The sequence below is a fragment of the Leptodactylus fuscus genome, chromosome 5 (genome assembly GCF_031893055.1).
Source record: "Leptodactylus fuscus isolate aLepFus1 chromosome 5, aLepFus1.hap2, whole genome shotgun sequence".
Lineage (NCBI taxonomy): Eukaryota > Metazoa > Chordata > Amphibia > Anura > Leptodactylidae > Leptodactylus > Leptodactylus fuscus.
In genome coordinates this window covers 67,982,114-68,002,273 of record NC_134269.1, presented here as the reverse complement: position 1 = coordinate 68,002,273, position 20,160 = coordinate 67,982,114, and the positions used below count along the sequence as shown (strand labels likewise).

Here is a 20,160-nt window from a genome sequence, read left to right as displayed (position 1 = left end):
GTCGGCTCTGCCCAAGGTCCGACGGCAGAGCCGGCTGTGCATACCTAGAAGTTTGAAGCCAGCGGCGGAAGAAGAAGCAAGGTGAGGCCGTTCCAGATGAAGATAGAGGCGTCGCTGGAGATTTTTCTCGCAGCATTGGGGATGCCCCCAGTGCTGTTCAGTGCTGGGGCCCGCCCCTAGTGCTGCGAGAGAACTAATTTGCTTACACAAGAAAACCAGGATTTCTACAGAACGGCGGCGCGGCGAAGACATCTAAAGGTAGGAGAAGAATAGCCTTTCTTAAGGCTATTCCTATGTGTTGTCATTTTAATGATTGAATCCCTTTAATAAATTAGAACTAATGTGTTATTGTAGAGGCCAATGTAAAACAGTATGCTCCCTCTAGTGGTGACTGCAGGCATCTAAAATGTCAACTCTTCATTCTATGCCCTATGCAGATGATTTGGAGCTCAATGTCAGACAAATATTGCTTCAAAACATAATAAATAATCAAATTAATAAAACTGTATTAAGCTTAAGCAATGATGGCACATAAAACATATTCCTTATTAATGTCTGATAGCTATTTCTTTCCAAAACAGCGCCTTTGCCATCCCAGGGCTATGTCAAGTATTGCAATATACATGTATATTAGTGAAATGTCATCAATACCTATGTTGAACAATCCCTGTGTATCCCAAGATGTGTAGCTAATGTGCACATTAAACAGTGTTACAATGTTGTATGATATATATATATATATATATATATATATATATATATATATGTTAAAATGTAAAATAATTTTGACAAAGAAGAAAATGTTTTTATCCATTGTCAGTGACCTTAAGGGACAGAAGGGGGGGTATAATACCAATGGCCTAGACAAATTAAAAACCTGGACGATCCTTTCATGTATACTTAAAATCATATGATGAAAATATTTTTGCATAATTCTAGATAATAAAATAAATGGTAAAATCTTAAAGACAACAAGAGAGTGTAATTATCTTAGAAAAATATACCAATAATTCATTGGCCTACATTTACTAAGAGTCAAACAATAAACTCAAATTTATTGATGACCGAACCTCAGGAGATATAATTTAAGGGAGGCAGTCACTAAGACGACTGTAGAAGAGGGAAGCAGTCAGTAATAGGGCTGTGGAGAAGGAAGGCAGCCAGGAAGTGGACCATAGAGAAGGAAGACAGTCAGTGAAAGGACTGTAGAGAAAGGAAACAGTCAGTAAGAGGAAATAGAGAATAGTTTCACACACTACATTTTTAGAAAAACAGAATAGCAGTTTTGATGTTGTTTTTGAGCCAAAACCAGACAGAGATGCAGCAGGGAGATGAAGTATAAGCCTTTCCTCTATATTTCCCATTCCTTTTGAATCCTTTGGCTTTGGTACAAAAAAAGCTTAATGCAACAAAGCCTATGGAGTTTTTCTAGAAAAAAACCTCACCATGTGTGAAAGTCAATAGTGTTTAGCGAATAGTATTCATCAAATACCTCACTCCCATAGGAAGGGAGAGGCTTAACCTCTTAGCGTTTGGCCGCTTCCACGCATACCTATGGGAGGGAGGTATTTGGGAGGTATTGAGTTTTGAATAGAGATGAGCGAACACTAAAATGTTCGAGGTTCGAAATTCGATTCGAACAGCCGCTCACTGTTCGAGTGTTCGAATGGGTTTCGAACCCCATTATAGTCTATGGGGAACATAAACTCGTTAAGGGGGAAACCCAAATTCGTGTCTGGTGGGTCACCAAGTCCACTATGACACCCCAGGAAATGATACCAACACCCTGGAATGACACTGGGACAGCAGGGGAAGCATGTCTGGGGGCATAAAAGTCACTTTATTTCATGGAAATCCCTGTCAGTTTGCGATTTTCGCAAGCTAACTTTTCCCCATAGAAATGCATTGGCCAGCGCTGATTGGCCAGAGTACGGAACTCGACCAATCAGCGCTGGCTCTGCTGGAGGAGGCGGAGTCTAAGATCGCTCCACACCAGTCTCCATTCAGGTCCGACCTTAGACTCCGCCTCCTCCGGCAGAGCCAGCGCTGATTGGCCGAAGGCTGGCCAATGCATTCCTATACGAATGCAGAGACTTAGCAGTGCTGAGTCAGTTTTGCTCAACTACACATCTGATGCACACTCGGCACTGCTACATCAGATGTAGCAATCTGATGTAGCAGAGCCGAGGGTGCACTAGAACCCCTGTGCAAACTCAGTTCACGCTAATAGAATGCATTGGCCAGCGCTGATTGGCCAATGCATTCTATTAGCCCGATGAAGTAGAGCTGAATGTGTGTGCTAAGCACACACATTCAGCTCTACTTCATCGGGCTAATAGAATGCATTGGCCAGCGCTGATTGGCCAGAGTACGGAACTCGACCAATCAGCGCTGGCTCTGCTGGAGGAGGCGGAGTCTAAGATCGCTCCACACCAGTCTCCATTCAGGTCCGACCTTAGACTCCGCCTCCTCCGGCAGAGCCAGCGCTGATTGGCCGAAGGCTGGCCAATGCATTCCTATACGAATGCAGAGACTTAGCAGTGCTGAGTCAGTTTTGCTCAACTACACATCTGATGCACACTCGGCACTGCTACATCAGATGTAGCAATCTGATGTAGCAGAGCCGAGGGTGCACTAGAATCCCTGTGCAAACTCAGTTCACGCTAATAGAATGCATTGGCCAGCGCTGATTGGCCAATGCATTCTATTAGCCCGATGAAGTAGAGCTGAATGTGTGTGCTAAGCACACACATTCAGCTCTACTTCATCGGGCTAATAGAATGCATTGGCCAGCGCTGATTGGCCAGAGTACGGAACTCGACCAATCAGCGCTGGCTCTGCTGGAGGAGGCGGAGTCTAAGGTCGGACCTGAATGGAGACTGGTGTGGAGCGATCTTAGACTCCGCCTCCTCCAGCAGAGCCAGCGCTGATTGGTCGAGTTCCGTACTCTGGTCAATCAGCGCTGGCTAATGCATTCTATTAGCCCGATGAAGTAGAGCTGAATGTGTGTGCTTAGCATCTGCTACATCAGAGCCGAGGGTGCGCTTGAACCCTTGTGCACACTCTGCTTCATCAAGCTAATAGAATGCATTGGCCAGCGCTGATTGGCCAATGCATTCTATTAGCCCGATGAAGTAGAGCTGAATGTGTGTGCTAAGCACACACATTCAGCACTGCTTCATCAAGCCAATACAATGCATTAGCCAGTGCTGATTGGCCAGAGTACGGAATTCGGCCAATCAGCGCTGGCTCTGCTGGAGGAGGCGGAGTCTAAGATCGCTCCACACCAGTCTCCATTCAGGTCCGACCTTAGACTCCGCCTCCTCCAGCAGAGCCAGCGCTGATTGGCCGAATTCCGTACTCTGGCCAATCAGCACTGGCTAATGCATTGTATTGTCGTGATGAAGCAGTGCTGAATGTGTGTGCTTAGCACACACATTCAGCTCTACTTCATCGGGCTAATAGAATGCATTGGCCAATCAGCGCTGGCCAATGCATTCTATTAGCGTGAACTGAGTTTGCACAGGGGTTCTAGTGCACCCTCGGCTCTGCTACATCAGATTGCTACATCTGATGTAGCAGTGCCGAGTGTGCATCAGATGTGTAGTTGAGCAAAACTGACTCAGCACTGCTAAGTCTCTGCATTCGTATAGGAATGCATTGGCCAGCCTTCGGCCAATCAGCGCTGGCTCTGCTGGAGGAGGCGGAGTCTAAGGTCGGACCTGAATGGAGACTGGTGTGGAGCGATCTTAGACTCCGCCTCCTCCAGCAGAGCCAGCGCTGATTGGTCGAGTTCCGTACTCTGGCCAATCAGCGCTGGCCAATGCATTCTATTAGCCCGATGAAGTAGAGCTGAATGTGTGTGCTTAGCACACACATTCAGCTCTACTTCATCGGGCTAATAGAATGCATTGGCCAATCAGCGCTGGCCAATGCATTCTATTAGCGTGAACTGAGTTTGCACAGGGGTTCTAGTGCACCCTCGGCTCTGCTACATCAGATTGCTACATCTGATGTAGCAGTGCCGAGTGTGCATCAGATGTGTAGTTGAGCAAAACTGACTCAGCACTGCTAAGTCTCTGCATTCGTATAGGAATGCATTGGCCAGCCTTCGGCCAATCAGCGCTGGCTCTGCTGGAGGAGGCGGAGTCTAAGGTCGGACCTGAATGGAGACTGGTGTGGAGCGATCTTAGACTCCGCCTCCTCCAGCAGAGCCAGCGCTGATTGGTCGAGTTCCGTACTCTGGCCAATCAGCGCTGGCCAATGCATTCTATTAGCCCGATGAAGTAGAGCTGAATGTGTGTGCTTAGCACACACATTCAGCTCTACTTCATCGGGCTAATAGAATGCATTGGCCAATCAGCGCTGGCCAATGCATTCTATTAGCTTGATGAAGCAGAGTGTGCACAAGGGTTCAAGCGCACCCTCGGCTCTGATGTAGCAGAGCCGAGGCTGCACAAGGGTTCAAGCGCACCCTCGGCTCTGCTACATCAGAGCCGAGGGTGCGCTTGAACCCTTGTGCACACTCTGCTTCATCAAGCTAATAGAATGCATTGGCCAGCGCTGATTGGCCAATGCATTCTATTAGCCCGATGAAGTAGAGCTGAATGTGTGTGCTAAGCACACACATTCAGCACTGCTTCATCACGCCAATACAATGCATTAGCCAGTGCTGATTGGCCAGAGTACGGAATTCGGCCAATCAGCGCTGGCTCTGATGGAGGAGGCGGAGTCTAAGGTCGGACCTGAATGGAGACTGGTGTGGAGCGCTCTTAGACTCCGCCTCCTCCAGCAGAGCCAGCGCTGATTGGTCGAGTTCCGTACTCTGGCCAATCAGCGCTGGCCAATGCATCCCTATGGGAAAAAGTTTATCTCACAAAAATCACAATTACACACACGATAGAGCCCCAAAAAGTTATTTTTAATAACATTCCCCCCTAAATAAAGGTTATCCCTAGCTATCCCTGCCTGTACAGCTATCCCTGTCTCATAGTCACAAAGTTCACATTCTCATATGACCCGGATTTGAAATCCACTATTCGTCTAAAATGGAGGTCACCTGATTTCGGCAGCCAATGACTTTTTCCAATTTTTTTCAATGCCCCCGGTGTCGTAGTTCCTGTCCCACCTCCCCTGCGCTGTTATTGGTGCAAAAAAGGCGCCAGGGAAGGTGGGAGGGGAATCGAATTTTGGCGCACTTTACCACGCGGTGTTCGATTCGATTCGAACATGGCGAACACCCTGATATCCGATCGAACATGTGTTCGATAGAACACTGTTCGCTCATCTCTAGTTTTGAATACTATTCGCTCAACACTAAAAGTAAACTACTCTAAAGGAAGGAGGCAGAGAGGATAGTGTCCCTGATTTAGAGCAGTCATGTCTGCTACAGGCATGTATGGTATACCCTTATACATTAGTTTAGGATGTTGAGTGCCTTGAGGATGCTACCCCTACATATTACAGTGATTATAGGGAAAACCACTAGAGACAAGCGTCTGCAATAATGGAACAAGATCTGGCTCCATGTGAGGTGCAAATAGAATGGAACTGAAGACTTTACTCATGTTACAAGGTCTTTCATATGTGGGGCTGCCACTTACAGCTGTGATAGTGAGGAGTATAAGAAGCCACTCTTGACATTCTTAAAGGGGCTCTATATTGGGAAAAGTCATTTTTAGATAAGCACATCCTTGCATAGCCTTTAGAAAGGCTATACCACAAACACCTTTTGCATGTAAATTGCCTCAGTAGATTTTGTCTTTATTTGTTTTTATTCATCTGCTAATTAGCTTCTCCATGCATCCTAAAATTCTGAATAAATTTTATTTTTCAATGTAGTCCCCCATAACCTCAATACACTTGTTTGACCTGGAAACTAACTTTTCAATACTCTGTAAAAAAAATGTTTTCCTCTTTGTCCAAAAAATGTGCATTAATTGCTGCCTTCAGCTCTTCATCATCGGTAAAACGCTTTGCATTAAGATCTTTCTTGAGTTTGGGGAACAGAAGTAATCACTTTCTTCAATTTCTTCAAACTCACAGTCTTGCACAGCTTTAGGCCGGGTTCACACAGAGTATTCTGGCTCGTCATTTGGTACGTAGACGCCGCGGGAGGATTTGCGGTCCGTATACGCTCCCATTGTTTTCAATGGGAGCCGGTACTGTACACACGGCGCTATTTTGCGGCCGCTGCAAAATCACGGCTGCAAAATAGCGCCGTGTGTACGGTATCGGCTCCCATTGAAAACAATGGGAGCATATACGGCCCGCAAATCCTCCCGCGGCGTCTACGTACCAAATGACGAACCAGAATACTCCGTGTGAACCCGGCCTAAAGCCTATGCAAGAATGTGCTTAGCTAAAAATGACTTTTCCCAATGATAGAGCCCCTTTAATTCTTTTTACTGTCCTCTACAGGTTTAACAGATGTAGGGCAAGATTCTTCTCACACAGCTCACATACCTTGTGAGATATTCTGCTGACAAAAAATAGATAAAAAAACAATTGCTTCATGTGCTTCACAGATCATATAACAGCTTCTGAGGTCTTTATATGCTATGAACCAATAGTGGAGCAAATGCTCTTGTCACAAACTGTAGAAACAATTCTTCAGAAAAATGTTTCTTTTATAGCCAAATGAACAAAAACATTTAGGGCCCCTTCACACGGCGTAAGTACGCCGCTCATTTAGACACTTATACACGTGTCCGAGCGCGGCGCTTCAAAATAGAGCCCATTGATTTCAATGGGAAGCGTGCGTATATCGGCTTCACAATTATATTGTCAGAGGTGCAGAGTCTCATAGCTGCACGAATATATTGTCAGAGGTGCAGAGTCTCATAGCTGCACAAATATATTGTCAGAGGTGCAGGGTCTCATAGCTGCAGCCATATGTTGTCACTCAGAGGTGCAAAGTTTCATAGCTGCAGCCATATATTGTCAGAGGTGCAGGGTCTCATAGCTGCAGCCATATGTTGTCACTCAGAGGTGCAAAGTTTCATAGCTGCAGCCATATATTGTCAGAGGTGCAGGGTCTCATAGTTGCAGCCATATATTGTCAGAAGTACAGAGTCTCATAGCTGCAGCCTTATATTGCCAGAGGTGCAGGGTCTCATAGTTGCAGCCATATATTGTCAGAGGTGCAGGGTCTCATAGCTGCAGCCATATATTGTCAGAGGTGCAGGGTCTCATAGCTGCAGCCTTATATTGCCAGAGGTGCAGGGTCTCATAGTTGCAGCCATATATTGTCAGAGGTGCAGGGTCTCATAGCTGTATGCATATATTGTCATAAGTGTAGGGTCTCATAACTGCAGCCATATATTGTCAGAGGTACAGAATCTCATAGCTGCAGCCATATATTGCCAGAGGTGCAGGGTCTCATAACTGCAGCCATATATTGTCAGAGGTGCAGAGTCTTATAGCTGCAGCCATATATTGTCAGAGGTGCAGGGTCTCATAGCTGCAGCCATATATTGTCAGAGGTACAGAATCTCATAGCTGTACACATATATTGTCAGAGGTGCAGGGTCTCATAGCTGCAGCCATATATTGTGAGAGGTGCGGGGTCTCATAGCTGCAGCCATATATTTTCAGAGGTGCAGGGTCTCATAGCTGCAGCCATATATTGTGAGAGGTGCAGGGTCTCATAACTGCAGCCATATATTGTGAGAGGTGCAGGGTCTCGTAGCTGCAGCCATATATTGTCAGAGGTGCAGGGTCTCATAGCTGCAGCCATATATTGTCAGAGGTACAGAATCTCATAGCTGTACACATATATTGTCAGAGGTGCAGGGTCTCATAGCTGCAGCCATATATTGTGAGAGGTGCAGGGTCTCGTAGCTGCAGCCATATATTGTCAGAGGTGCAGGGTCTCATAGCTGCAGCCATATATTGTGAGAGGTGCGGGGTCTCATAACTGCAGCCATATATTGTAAGAGGTGCAGGGTCTCGTAGCTGCAGCCATATATTGTCAGAGGTGCAGGGTCTCATAGCTGTACGCATATATTGTCATAAGTGTAGGGTCTCACAGCTGCAGCCATATATTGTCAGAGGTGCAGGGTCTCATAGCTGCAGCCATATATTGTCAGAGGTCTCATAGCTGTACGCATATATTGTCATAAGTGTAGGGTCTCACAGCTGCAGCCATATATTGGCAGAGGTGCAGGGTCTCATAGCTGCGGTCACTTATTGCCATAGGTGCAGGGACTCTGTCTTAGAAAGGGTCACTTATTGAAGAGCCCTCTTCTGGCACTGTGCTGCTGCAGGTCACCTCACAAATAAGCGACAGCTATAGGAATAGTAAACAAGTAAAATTCTTACGAAGAGAGAAAAAAAAAAGTAAAACTTCTCCAAAAGAACCAGACCCCATTTTTTGAGATGGATTTTCGGTTTTCCCATATTAAACAACTTCTTTGAGAGACCATCCCCTAGAAGACCACCTTTTAGTGCAATTTAGGTTGGTTGTTTTAAAGAGGATTCACTGGGGGTTATTTATTTATCATTTGCCCCTTTTTGGCCATACTTTTTGCAGGTGCACTTTTTTTTAGACTCGTTATACAGTGATGTCTATTTATGATGTCAGCGCGCCTCCTTAACAAATGCTGTACACATTAGTTTGGATGCACCTTTTTTGGCCACATGCACTTTGCCTGTTTCTAATGCGTTCTAACCTGACTGGCTCTCTTATGCTGCCCGTGGACTTGAGTGCATTTGCCCATTTTTTTTTTTTATTTTTTTTTTTTTTAGGCAAAAGTTATAAATACAGTGTGAAAATAATCTCCATTTAGTTCACACCATTTTTCTTGCCAAAAAGCATACGAGGGGAGTTCAATGTATTCTCGGTACAGGCATGAAGGAAAAATCCTAAAATTCTGAATAAATTTTATTTTTGGATGTTTTTATGTAGTCCCCCATAACCTCAATACACTTGTTTGTTCTGGAAACTAACTTTTCAGAACTCTGTAAAAAATATTTTTCCTCTTTGTCCAAAAAATGTGCGTTAATTGCTGCCTTCAGCTCTTCATCATCGGAAAAACGCTTTGCATTAAGATCTTTCTTGAGTTTGGGGAACAGAAAGTAATCACTTTCTTCAATTTCTTCAAAATCACAGTCTTGCACAGCAGCATTGGCAACACGCCCTGTGTGAACTGGTGCATTGTTGTGGAGAAGCAACACACTTACAGTGAATTTTCCATGCCTTTTCTCTTTAAATGCTTCCCACAAATTATGCAGAGTGTTTGCGTAAGATGCAGCAATAATACTAGGACCTTTTTCTGGGTACTCAACCAGTAAAATTCCCTTTGAGTCCCAAAACAATGTGGCCATGAGTTTTCTGGCCGATGGAGTGACTTTGAACTACTTTGGTGGCTGTGCTCCTTTTTTTTTGCCACTGCTTGGACTCCTGCTTGCTCCCAGGATCATAATGATGAACCCACGTTTCATCTCCGGTAACAATCCGGTTGAAAATACTCCGTGGATTTTCACCACAGAGCTCCAAAAACTCCCTATAGCACTTGACTCACACTTGTTTCTGAGGCACGGTGACCATTTGGAGCCCCCATCTTGCACTGACCTTTGACAGGTTAAGATGGCCATGAAGGCTAGTGTGAATGGTACCCACGGATAGCTTAGTCATTTATGCTAACATTTTGACCTTTATACGAGCGTCTTCAAGTACAAGTTTCTCAACAAATTTCATGTTTTCCTCAGTAGTGGCACTAACCAGCCCGCTGGCATGGGGGTTGTCTTCAGTGCTTTCTCTACCCCATTTAAACTCACTTGACCACTTTAGAATGGTGGATAATGAAGGAGTAGAATCTTGATAACCAGCCACCATCTCTTAGTGGATGATTTTCTGGGGTTTTCCTTGTTTTGTAAGGAATTTTATTTACAGCGCGATGCTCAATTTTTCACAACATTGTTGCATCAGTCATTCTGGTCATCTTTCTCCAAGGATATCTTGAAAAGTAATTATGATAATGAATTAAAAATGTGTATTTATACCCTCAGGGGGTGTCATTTGACATGGAGATAATTAAAAAACCTTCATTACTAAATCACCCCGATACCTAGAATACATTGAACGCCCCTCGTAAGTGGCGAGAGCAGCATTATAGCATGAAAAATAAAATATGCAAATGATTCAGAAATTAAGCATAGCACAGAAAAAAACTCAAATAGGCACAATTTACACCAAAAAAGGCAGAAGTAGATCAAAGGGACTCTATCATTAGCAAAAGTCATTTTTAACTAATCACATCCTTGCATAGCCTTTAGTAAGGCCATTGCACGTACCTTTAGTATGTAGATTGCCTCAGTGGTGTTTGAATAAGTCCGTTTTTATTTATATGCTAATTAGGGCCGGTTCACATCTGCACCCCTGCACGTTTAGGCAATCCTGCTGGGCTTCCGTCTTCTGCCCTGAGTATCTGAACAGGGGACGGAAACCTGGCAGTCAGTTTTCAAAACCAATTCAAGTAAATGGGTTTGAAAAGTGAGCACCCGTGAGCGTTTTGTACCTGTCCGTGGTGAAACCAGTTTTTTTTAACCGGACACAAAGTCGGACATGCAGGACTTTGTGTCAAGCCAAAAAAAATCTGTTTTCCCCGCGGAGAGGCCGCAGGTGGATACCGACGGTCACCTTTACAAACCCATTCAAATAAATGAGTTTTAAAGCAGACCACAGGGTTTCCGTCCCCGTTCAGTTTCTCTGAGCTGAGGACGGAAACCCAGCAGGTTGGCACAGGGCGCACTGGGGCGTAAGTGTGAAGGTCCCCTGACAGACAGCATGTAGGACATGATTTATCACAGAAACCTGGATTATGTCCTAACATACAGACACCAGACATCCCCGGTGTATACTGAGGTACCTCAGATACAATATATATCTAATAATACACATAACGCTGACCACAGAGGAGAAGGATCAGTCTGTAAGAGGACCACAGGGAGGAGGCAGTCAGTAAGAGGACCACAGAGAGGAGGCAGTCAGTAAGAGGACCACAGAGGAGGAGGAGCAGTCAGTAAGAGGACCACAGAGGAGGAGGACCAGTCTGTAAGAGGACCACAGAGGAGGAGGAGCAGTCAGTAAGAGGACCACAGAGGAGGAGGACCAGTCTGTAAGAGGACCACAGAGGAGAAGGAGCAGTCAGTAAGAGGACCACAGAAGAGGAGGACCAGTCTGTAAGAGGACCACAGGGAGGAGGCAGTCAGTAAGAGGACCACAGGGAGGAGGACCAGTCAGTAAGAGGACCACAGAGGAGGAGGCAGTCAGTAAGAGGACCACTGGGAAGAGGCAGTCAGTAAGAGGACCACAGAGGAGAAGGATCAGTCTGTAAGAGGACCACAGGGAGGAGGCAGTCAGTAAGAGGACCACAGAGAGGAGGCAGTCAGTAAGAGGACCACAGAGAGGAGGCAGTCAGTAAGAGGACCACAGGGAGGAGGCAGTCAGTAAGAGGACCACAGGGAGGAGGCAGTCAGTAAGAGGACCACAGGGAGGAGGCAGTCAGTAAGAGGACCACAGAGGAGAAGGATCAGTCTGTAAGAGGACCACAGGGAGGAGGCAGTCAGTAAGAGGACCACAGGGAGGAGGCAGTCAGTAAGAGGACCACAGAGGAGGAAGAGGCAGGACCACAGAGGAGGAGGAGCAGTCAGTAAGAGGACCACAGGGAGGAGGCAATCAGTAAGAGGACCACAGGGAGGAGGCAGTCAGTAAGAGGACCACAGAGGAGAAGGATCAGTCTGTAAGAGGACCACTGACAGGAGGCAGTCAGTAAGAGGACCACAGAGGAGGAGGACCAGTCTGTAAGAGGACCACTGAGAGGAGGCAGTCAGTAAGAGGACCACAGAGGAGGAGGACCAGTCTGTAAGAGGACCACTGACAGGAGGCAGTCAGTAAGAGGACCACAGAGGAGGAGGAAGCAATCAGTAAGAGGACCACAGGGAGGAGGCAGTCAGTAAGAGGACCACAGGGAGGAGGCAGTCAGTAAGAGGACCACAGAGGAGGAGGACCAGTCAGTAAGAGGACCACAGAGGAGGAGGACCAGTCAGTAAGAGGACCACAGAGGAGGAGGACCAGTCAGTAAGAGGACCACAGAGGAGGAGGCAGTCAGTAAGAGGACCACAGAGGAGGAGGACCAGTCTGTAAGAGGACCACTGAGAGGAGGCAGTCAGTAAGAGGACCACAGAGGAGGAGGACCAGTCAGTAAGAGGACCACAGAGGAGGAGGACCAGTCAGTAAGAGGACCACAGGGAGGAGGCAGTCAGTAAGAGGACCACAGAGGAGGAGGACCAGTCAGTAAGAAGACCACAGAGGAGGAGGACCAGTCAGTAAGAGGACCACAGAGGAGGAGGCAGTCAGTAAGAGGACCACAGGGAGGAGGCAGTCAGTAAGAGGACCACAGGGAGGAGGACCAGTCAGTAAGAGGACCACAGAGGAGGAGGACCAGTCAGTAAGAGGACCACAGGGAGGAGGCAGTCAGTAAGAGGACCACAGAGGAGGAGGACCAGTCAGTAAGAGGACCACAGAGGAGGAGGCAGTCAGTAAGAGGACCACAGAGGAGGAGGCAGTCAGTAAGAGGACCACAGAGGAGGAGGACCAGTCAGTAAGAGGACCACAGAGGAGGAGGACCAGTCAGTAAGAGGACCACAGGGAGGAGGCAGTCAGTAAGAGGACCACAGAGGAGGAGGACCAGTCAGTAAGAGGACCACAGAGGAGGAGGCAGTCAGTAAGAGGACCACATAGGAGGAGGACCAGTCAGTAAGAGGACCACAGAGGAGGAGAACCAGTCAGTAAGAGGACCACAGGGAGGAGGCAGTCAGTAAGAGGACCACAGAGGAGGAGGAGGAGCAGTCAGTAAGAAGGCCGCTAATAGGGGGAGGTGGTAAGAAAGAGAACTTTGAGAAACACTCAATGATTGAACTATGTAAAAGTGAGGGGATTATGGGGCACTAAGGCGGTCAGTGAGGGGGCTGTGAAGGACAGCTATGTGATCTCTTCGAATACTTTTTGTACTTTAGGACCTAGGTTACCTAGATCACACCAGTCCACGTGCAGTACTGCCCTCTAGTGTCTAGCAGAAGAATTTCACATGACACGTGATGCTTCCCAGAAGCCTTGACGTTTAACCTTAAACCTCCCGGTGACGACAACATTCGTATAGTACTGTATGTACGTGACTACGCGTCGGCTCGCTAAGGGCGCTCCTATTCGCTCATCTCACGCATTGGCTCCTCCTCCTAGGGGCGGGCCTTCTGTGTAACACATTAGAACTAGTTGTTTTGTAGGAATGTTACTCTGACCCATGTGACGTGGGAGAGCCAATCAGCGATCAGCAAACGGTGAACCGCAGCGGACTAAGGAAGAAGTTGGTGCAGGACTGGGAAGCGAGTCCCGGAGAACCGGAGTCATGACCCGTAAGTATATGTAGTGTGAACACTGTCATATGTCCACATAGGCGCGGAATGTATATCTGACAGACTAGAATGGCGTAGGGGAGCGGATAGGCCTGAGGCCTGCTTGCCACGTCAACAAGGCCTGGAGCCCCGGGGGCGGCTGGAGAGATGCGCCGAGTACCGTTACCGTTTGTAATGCGGGGAGACCTGGCTGGTCAGTCAGCACTGGGGGTGTCCAGCTTCGGAACTACACAGAGCGCCCCGCCCGCAGTGTCCTGCTGTATTGATGGCCGATCTCCTGGTGAAGGGACAGTCCCAACTTGTGAGCCAAGACCCTCTGCCCATGTGGAGATAAATGTGCCCCTGATACAAGTGCTTTGCTGTGCGGGCTGCTCACTAACTGCTTTATCTATCACATCATCGTATGGTGCATTCTGGGCCTTACAGGGCTTGTCCAGGGTAAGTGGTCCGGACAGCATGTCATTTATACCTACAGACATGACGGCAGTCTCCCTATAGCTATAATGGAAACAGTCCACAGAGGAAACCTTTGTGTGGGAAAATCTGTGATGTCGCCTCCGCGGTTCTTCCCACAGCATTTTCTCCTGCGGAACTCTATATGTGGCCATAGGCTTAAGGGGTTTTTCACTAATAACCTTGCTTCCCTGTCTTCAGGTTAGGTGATGATGACCCCCAGCAGTGATGGGACTGAGGTGCCCCATGCGAACAATGAGGTGGTGTATTTGTAGAAGTGAATGAAGCACTCTACCACTCCAAAGACCCGTCTGTCATCACCTGCTGTCCCAATAGCTGGATTAGTGGAGCGAATCCCATGCCCACTTTGCGAAAAAAAAAATTGCAGCATGTACACGCTGCGATTTCCAAAACCGTTGCGGCTTTGAAAATCGCAGCATGTCAATTATATCTACAGAAACGCCGGCAGCTTTCCTATGCATATAATTATAATAGAAAGTCAGCGGAGGAAAACTCTGTGAACTTTCTGTTGAAAGCACTGCAGGAAGAACCGCAATGTGTTCACGCCACGGTTCTTCCCGCAGCGCCTTAGCGCTGCATTTCCGCCCAGTGGGGCCTTAGCCTAAAGGAAACCTGTCTCATGGTAAGGCGGCACAATCTGCAGGCAGCATGTTATAGAGCAGATTGATGAATAGTTTTAATATAACTTGTCACTCATTCTGTTGTATTATTTCTATGATGAGAAGTCCAGGAGGTTTTCCTCTCAGTGACTGATAACCTCCCCTCTTTGGGTCAGTTCACACGTGAACTGCCCGCGCGGGTTTTGACACCGAGAGAGACGCGGCGAGCCGCGTCTCTCTCTTGTCAAAACCCGCCTGCCGCGACCATCGCGGTCGCGGCTTTCCCCTCCGCTGTCGGCTCAAATGAATGAGCCGACATAGGAGGGAGCTGAGCCCGCGCGGCTTCCGCCTGAAGATAGGGCAGGTCGCTTCTTTTCTCCGCTAGCGGCTGCTCATAGACCACCATTGTAAAGGGGCGGATTTTGAAGCGAAATCCGCTGTCAAAATCCGCCCCTTTGCCCACGTGTGAACTAGCCCTTTGAGTATACATAGAGTCCTCTCAGTGACTGATAACCTCCCCTCTATGACTATACATAGAAACATAGGTATTAAACACTGATAGGACCGCCTCCTTGACATAGAGCAGAGATTTCAGTGGATAAATGACAAGCTGTACTGTGACTTTTCCCACAGACAATCAACATACTACTTATAGACTGGTCTGTCATTTTCATGCGCAAAATCTTGGTAGACTGTCCAAGTTTTTCTAGTGCACTGGGGGCGGGTCTTTCAGCTCTGTTCTTTCTATTCAAGTAGCATGAGTGATGTCAAGGGAGGATCAACACCTCACTCCATGGGCTAGCACATGCAGGAGATGGGAGAGGTCTGAGCGTCAAGGCCAATTCTTTGGGGAGCTGAAGGGCCGCCCTCAGTGCACTACTGCCTCATTTGCATAAGATTTCAGCATTTTTCTCCAAATCTATAAAGGTGACATACTTTACAAAGCTGTGTTATTTATCACTGTGCTCTGTAACAAGGTGCTGACTGCTGAATATGCTCAGGGGAGGTGGTAGACTTCCTTTAAACAAATCCGACTCACAGGCTGCTGAAAAAACCCACAGCACAAAGTGTTTTGCACTCCTGGCTTTGCACCCACAGTACATCATATTCTCTGTGCGGGTTCAGAATGGTTTTGCAGTGCAAAGACTGAAAACTGGCTCAGCCGCAGGGGTAAATCTCCCAATGAAAATAAGACAATTTCAGCTTTTTTTTTTGCTGTGGACAGGTCATCCTCTCACAGTGGACTCTTTATGTGTGGTCTTGAAATATAGGGAATTTCCTCAGAATGTCTTCCAGCACCCCCACCGATCAGCTGTTTGAAGGATAGAACATTAGTATCGTGATCACATAATCCCCCTTTAATTGCTTGGCTCTGTACTTCCAGTAGCCAGAGGAACAGTACAAACTTATAAATCCCCCCCCTTATAAATCTTTATATAAATATTGCATTACCATAATCTTGCTGAAGAATAGTTTGTTTCACTATTTTCAAAAATTGCAGATTTTTTGTTTTGTTTATAAACTGCTTTCTGTTGCTGTTTTCTGCCACCCGGTTGTTTTTTGTGAGTTGAGCTTTAGTTTTTATTGGTCCCAGTTTAGGGTGCCTACAGTTTTTTGTTTTTTCTTTTTTTTAAGAAGGCAAGGTGATTAAAAAAACAGCAATTCTGGCATGACATTTTTTTTTTTACTCCGTGGAGTTTACTCCCGTTACTCCTTGGGAATGGAACCTCAGAACTAGATAAGACCATAAATATCTGATCAGTGGGGAGCTGACAGATGGTCCTCACACATCTCAGCTGTATGGGGCTGTTTCCCTCACCCATACTATACACAAGCACTGGGCTGAAGCAGTTGGCTCTGGTCTCTGTATAGTGGATGGGTGCCAGTATCTTCAGCTCAGTTCCCATTTATCCATTTATTTCAACTTTGGGTTGATATAGAGAAGTAATAGAGGTTCTATTTGTTCAGGTGGAAACCAGCGTGAACTTGCCAGAGCAAAGAATCTGAAGAAAAATCAAGACAAGGCGAAAAAGCAGGATGACGGCTTATCAGCTGCGGCACGGAAGCAGAGGTAATGCATAGAAGTTGACAATTTCTATAATTTTCTGGAATCTAAAATCGCAGATGAGTCTAGGCAAAATGTTTAATGTAAAACCCTATAATGCATATTTACCTAACTGAGCTAACTGTGCAATTTAGAAAGTACTACACAAATTTAGGCTGGGGCCCCACGGGATGGAAATGATGTGGGAAAAATCGTGGCGTTTAAGGCTGGTCTTACACGACTAGTGGTTTTTGCGGTCCGCAATTTTCTGATCAGCAACACTAAATTTCACTCCAAAAAGTCATTCCACAGACGTCTGTGTCCGTCGGCACACGCCCATAGAGTTGTATGGGAAAGTCCATGCCGTGCTGTGATGTCCGTAACTTTGTGGACCTGCGGTATTCAGTGCGGACCACAATCACGGCACGATACACCACGGATAGAATATCCGGTGGTGTAAGAGGCCGCACTGAATACAATGTGTCCGCAATTGAGAACCCACAATTGCGGACCGTTTGTGGACTAAAGGCCTTCTTGCCATTTTGATGCTGTCTTTCCCTCCCTTCAAGAATTGTTTTTAAGATGTGATACTTAAATAAAGAAGTCTTTTTATGAAGATGAGCCTCTATGTGGGTGAGTGCCCTTCCAATTTTTCTACTTTTTCATTATTGCCATAGTGCTTTGTTTCTGGTTGTGTAGCACCCCCACGACTCTTAATATTTAAGGTTATGTTCCTCTGATTCACCTCCAGCCTACTAGGAATCATACTTACAGACCCAGCAGTGCCATCCTGTTTATCTTCTTTTCCCAGTTTACTGTCGTGTAAGATCAGCCTTACAGTACCTGCAAAGTGGATGGGATTCTAGTGAATCCCATGCCCACTTAGTGATAAAAACCGCCGTGCGGACACGCCGCGATTTCCAGAACCGGCATGGTTTTGAAAATCACAGGATGTCAATTATACCTACGGAAATGGCGGTTTCCCTATAGGTGTAATTGCAACAAAAAGTCTGCGGAGGAAAACTCTGCAAACTTTGTTTAAAGCGCTGCAGGAAGAACTGCGATGCATTGCCACCAAGGTTTTTCCCGACACGCTTTTAGGTGGGGTGCTGTTTTAGATGAATGGGGGCTCTAAGGGGTGACGGTGAACAATACATGCCCCCATTATCTATACAACTACCCACTATAGATAGTAGTTTTAAACTTAAGAAGTGATTAAGAATGAACAGACATCACTATGTTTTATAAGCGGGCTAGACCCTACCATTTTAGTACTACTTATTAAAAGTTATGTTTTATTTTTTGTGAGGGCACCCTTTGTGTTAAATAATATTACCGTATGTACTCGAGTATAAGCTGAATTTTTCAGCAAAGTTTTTGTACTGAAAGAGCCCCCCTCGGCTTATACGAGTCAGCAAAAAATTTTTATTTTTTTTTGTTTAAGGCCGGGTTCACACGGAGTTACGTGCCGCGAGATTTGGCACGTAGACGCCGCGTGACCCTTTGCGTGCCGTACACGCTCCCATTCATTTCAATGGGAGCGGGGAGCGTATGCGCCGCGCTAGTTTGCGGCCGTGAATAAATGCACGGCCGCAAACTAGCGCGGCGCATACGCTCCCCGCTCCCATTGAAATGAATGGGAGCGTGTACGGCACGCAAAGGGTCACGCGGCGTCTACGTGCCAAATCTCGCGGCACGTAACTCCGTGTGAACCTGGCCTAAGGGGGATGGGGTGTCTATGACCAGCTGCAATATCGATTGTATAGAATCTCCCATAAAATAGTGGGGAAAAAAAGCTTTAAAAAAATAAAATTCTAAATCCCTCCTTTCCCTAGAATACATATAGAAGTAGAAAATGACTGTGAAACACATAAACATTAAGTATCCCTGTGTCTGAAAGTGCCTGGTCTACTGAATATAGGGGATCTGCAGTGCTCCTCTTCCGTCGGGAAGGGGTTAATAGGAGCATTGCAGATACCCTATATTCAGCCAGGCTGAATTCCAAGTGGGGGAAAAAAAACAGTCCTCAAGCTCAGGGAAGGGGCAGACAGACAACCAAAACACCCCCTCCCCTTCCCCAGCACCCAGCATCTACTGCACCCAAAAACTCCGACCATTTGAATTTTTGAAATTTTCCAGTAGCTGCTGCATTTCCCCCCCTCGGCTTATACTTGAGTCAATAAGTTTTCCCAGTTTTTTGTAGTAAAATTAGGGGCCTCGGCTTATATTCGAGTCGGCTTATACTCGAGTATATACAGGTAGTTTTTGGTAGTCCCTAATCCAGTGATTAAAGAACTAATTTTATGCAAAGAATTCTAAGCTTACAGTCACAATACCAAAGTAATGTATTCCTCCTTTTTATTTTAGAGATGCTCAGATAATGCAAGAGAAGCAGAAAAAGGCGATGGAGAAAAAAGATGATCCAAAATAGCATTGGTGGATTGCATGTGACTGAGGAAGATGACGACGATACATTGCCCAATCCCTGAACAAAAACATTTGGCTAAATGGCTTTGTTTGCCCCAATGCAGAGTTTTTTTCCACTGTGCATCATTTCTAGCCTATTCCTTTTGTCATAAACTAGTAGCATAGCTTTGTTTTTTTTCTGCCTTGTGTATATATTATAAATATACCACTTTATTCCAACCAATTGCACAAAGCTCAGGCCATTTTTTTTTCTTTCTCATGGCTTTCTCTGCATGCTGACCTACCATTAGTTGAGTCGGCGCTAGCAAATGTGTTCTGATGGAAACTGAGGTCAAACAACACTTCACCATGATTCAAAGTAAATTGTCATTTTGTATTGGTGGTGGACTCAGTCAGATATTTAATAAAGTGACTTTTTTTTTCCATGGGCAACATCTTCTAGTTGTAGTGGGTCAGGAAAAAAAAAAGTTTCTTTAGGGCAGTAAATCTGAAAGGACAAATACCCTAAATGAAGTGTGTAACCGAAAATCTCTTCTCTAGAATCAATGTTGGCCACAGTACTACTTACCTCCTGAATCCTCTGTGCTGCTTTCTTCTGGTGTTTGTTGAATAGCCACAACATTGAGGCCACAAATTGGCTACTGTACTGTCCACATGATGTCAACACTGCGACTTGTCATTAAAAACTGTTAGAGAATTGGGGCGACTTGGTGGCTCAGTGGCTAGCACTGCAGCCTTGCAGCGCTGGAGTCCTGGGTTCAAATTCCACCAGGAACAACATCTGCAAGGAGTTTGTATGTTCTCCCCGTGTTTGTGTGGATTTCCTCCCATTCTAGAAAGACATACTTAAATGAAAAAAAAAAGTACATTGTAATCCCTATATGGGGCTCACAATCTACATATAAAAAAAACTGGCAGAGAATAGCAAAGAGTAGATGGAGGGAGTCAGGAGGTAGTGCTCTGTTAGAATTTTTTTTTAACCCCTTATGAACACAGCCAAAAACTGCCTTAAAGAGACAGCCCCATTTTTTAAAACTGACATGTTCACTTGATATGGCAATAACTTTGACACGCTTTAAATCGCTCAAGTGATTTTGAGATTTTAATTTTTTTTTGTGACACATTGTGCTTCACGTTACTGCTAAACATTGATCAATATTTTTGCATTTATTTATAAAAAAAAAAGATAAACAAAAAAAA

General features: G+C 45.9%; 1 protein-coding gene across 1 annotated transcript; it reads left to right on the top strand.

Annotated features, from left to right (window-relative positions):
* The first annotated feature begins 13,262 nt into the window (after positions 1–13,262).
* Positions 13,263–19,192, top strand: SERF2 (small EDRK-rich factor 2). Its single transcript, XM_075273331.1, has 3 exons — positions 13,263–13,416; positions 16,458–16,560; positions 18,901–19,192. The coding sequence occupies exons 1-3, from the start codon at positions 13,410–13,412 to the stop codon at positions 18,962–18,964; spliced, it is 174 nt and encodes a 57-aa protein (XP_075129432.1). The 5' UTR covers positions 13,263–13,409; the 3' UTR covers positions 18,965–19,192.
* Positions 19,193–20,160: the final 968 nt, after the last annotated feature.

Excerpts from the sequence above, each read along its gene's own strand:
- SERF2 (XM_075273331.1), top strand. Across the intron at positions 16,561-18,900 it reads GCTGCGGCACGGAAGCAGAG|AGATGCTCAGATAATGCAAG; the intron begins GTAATGCATAGA and ends TTTTTATTTTAG.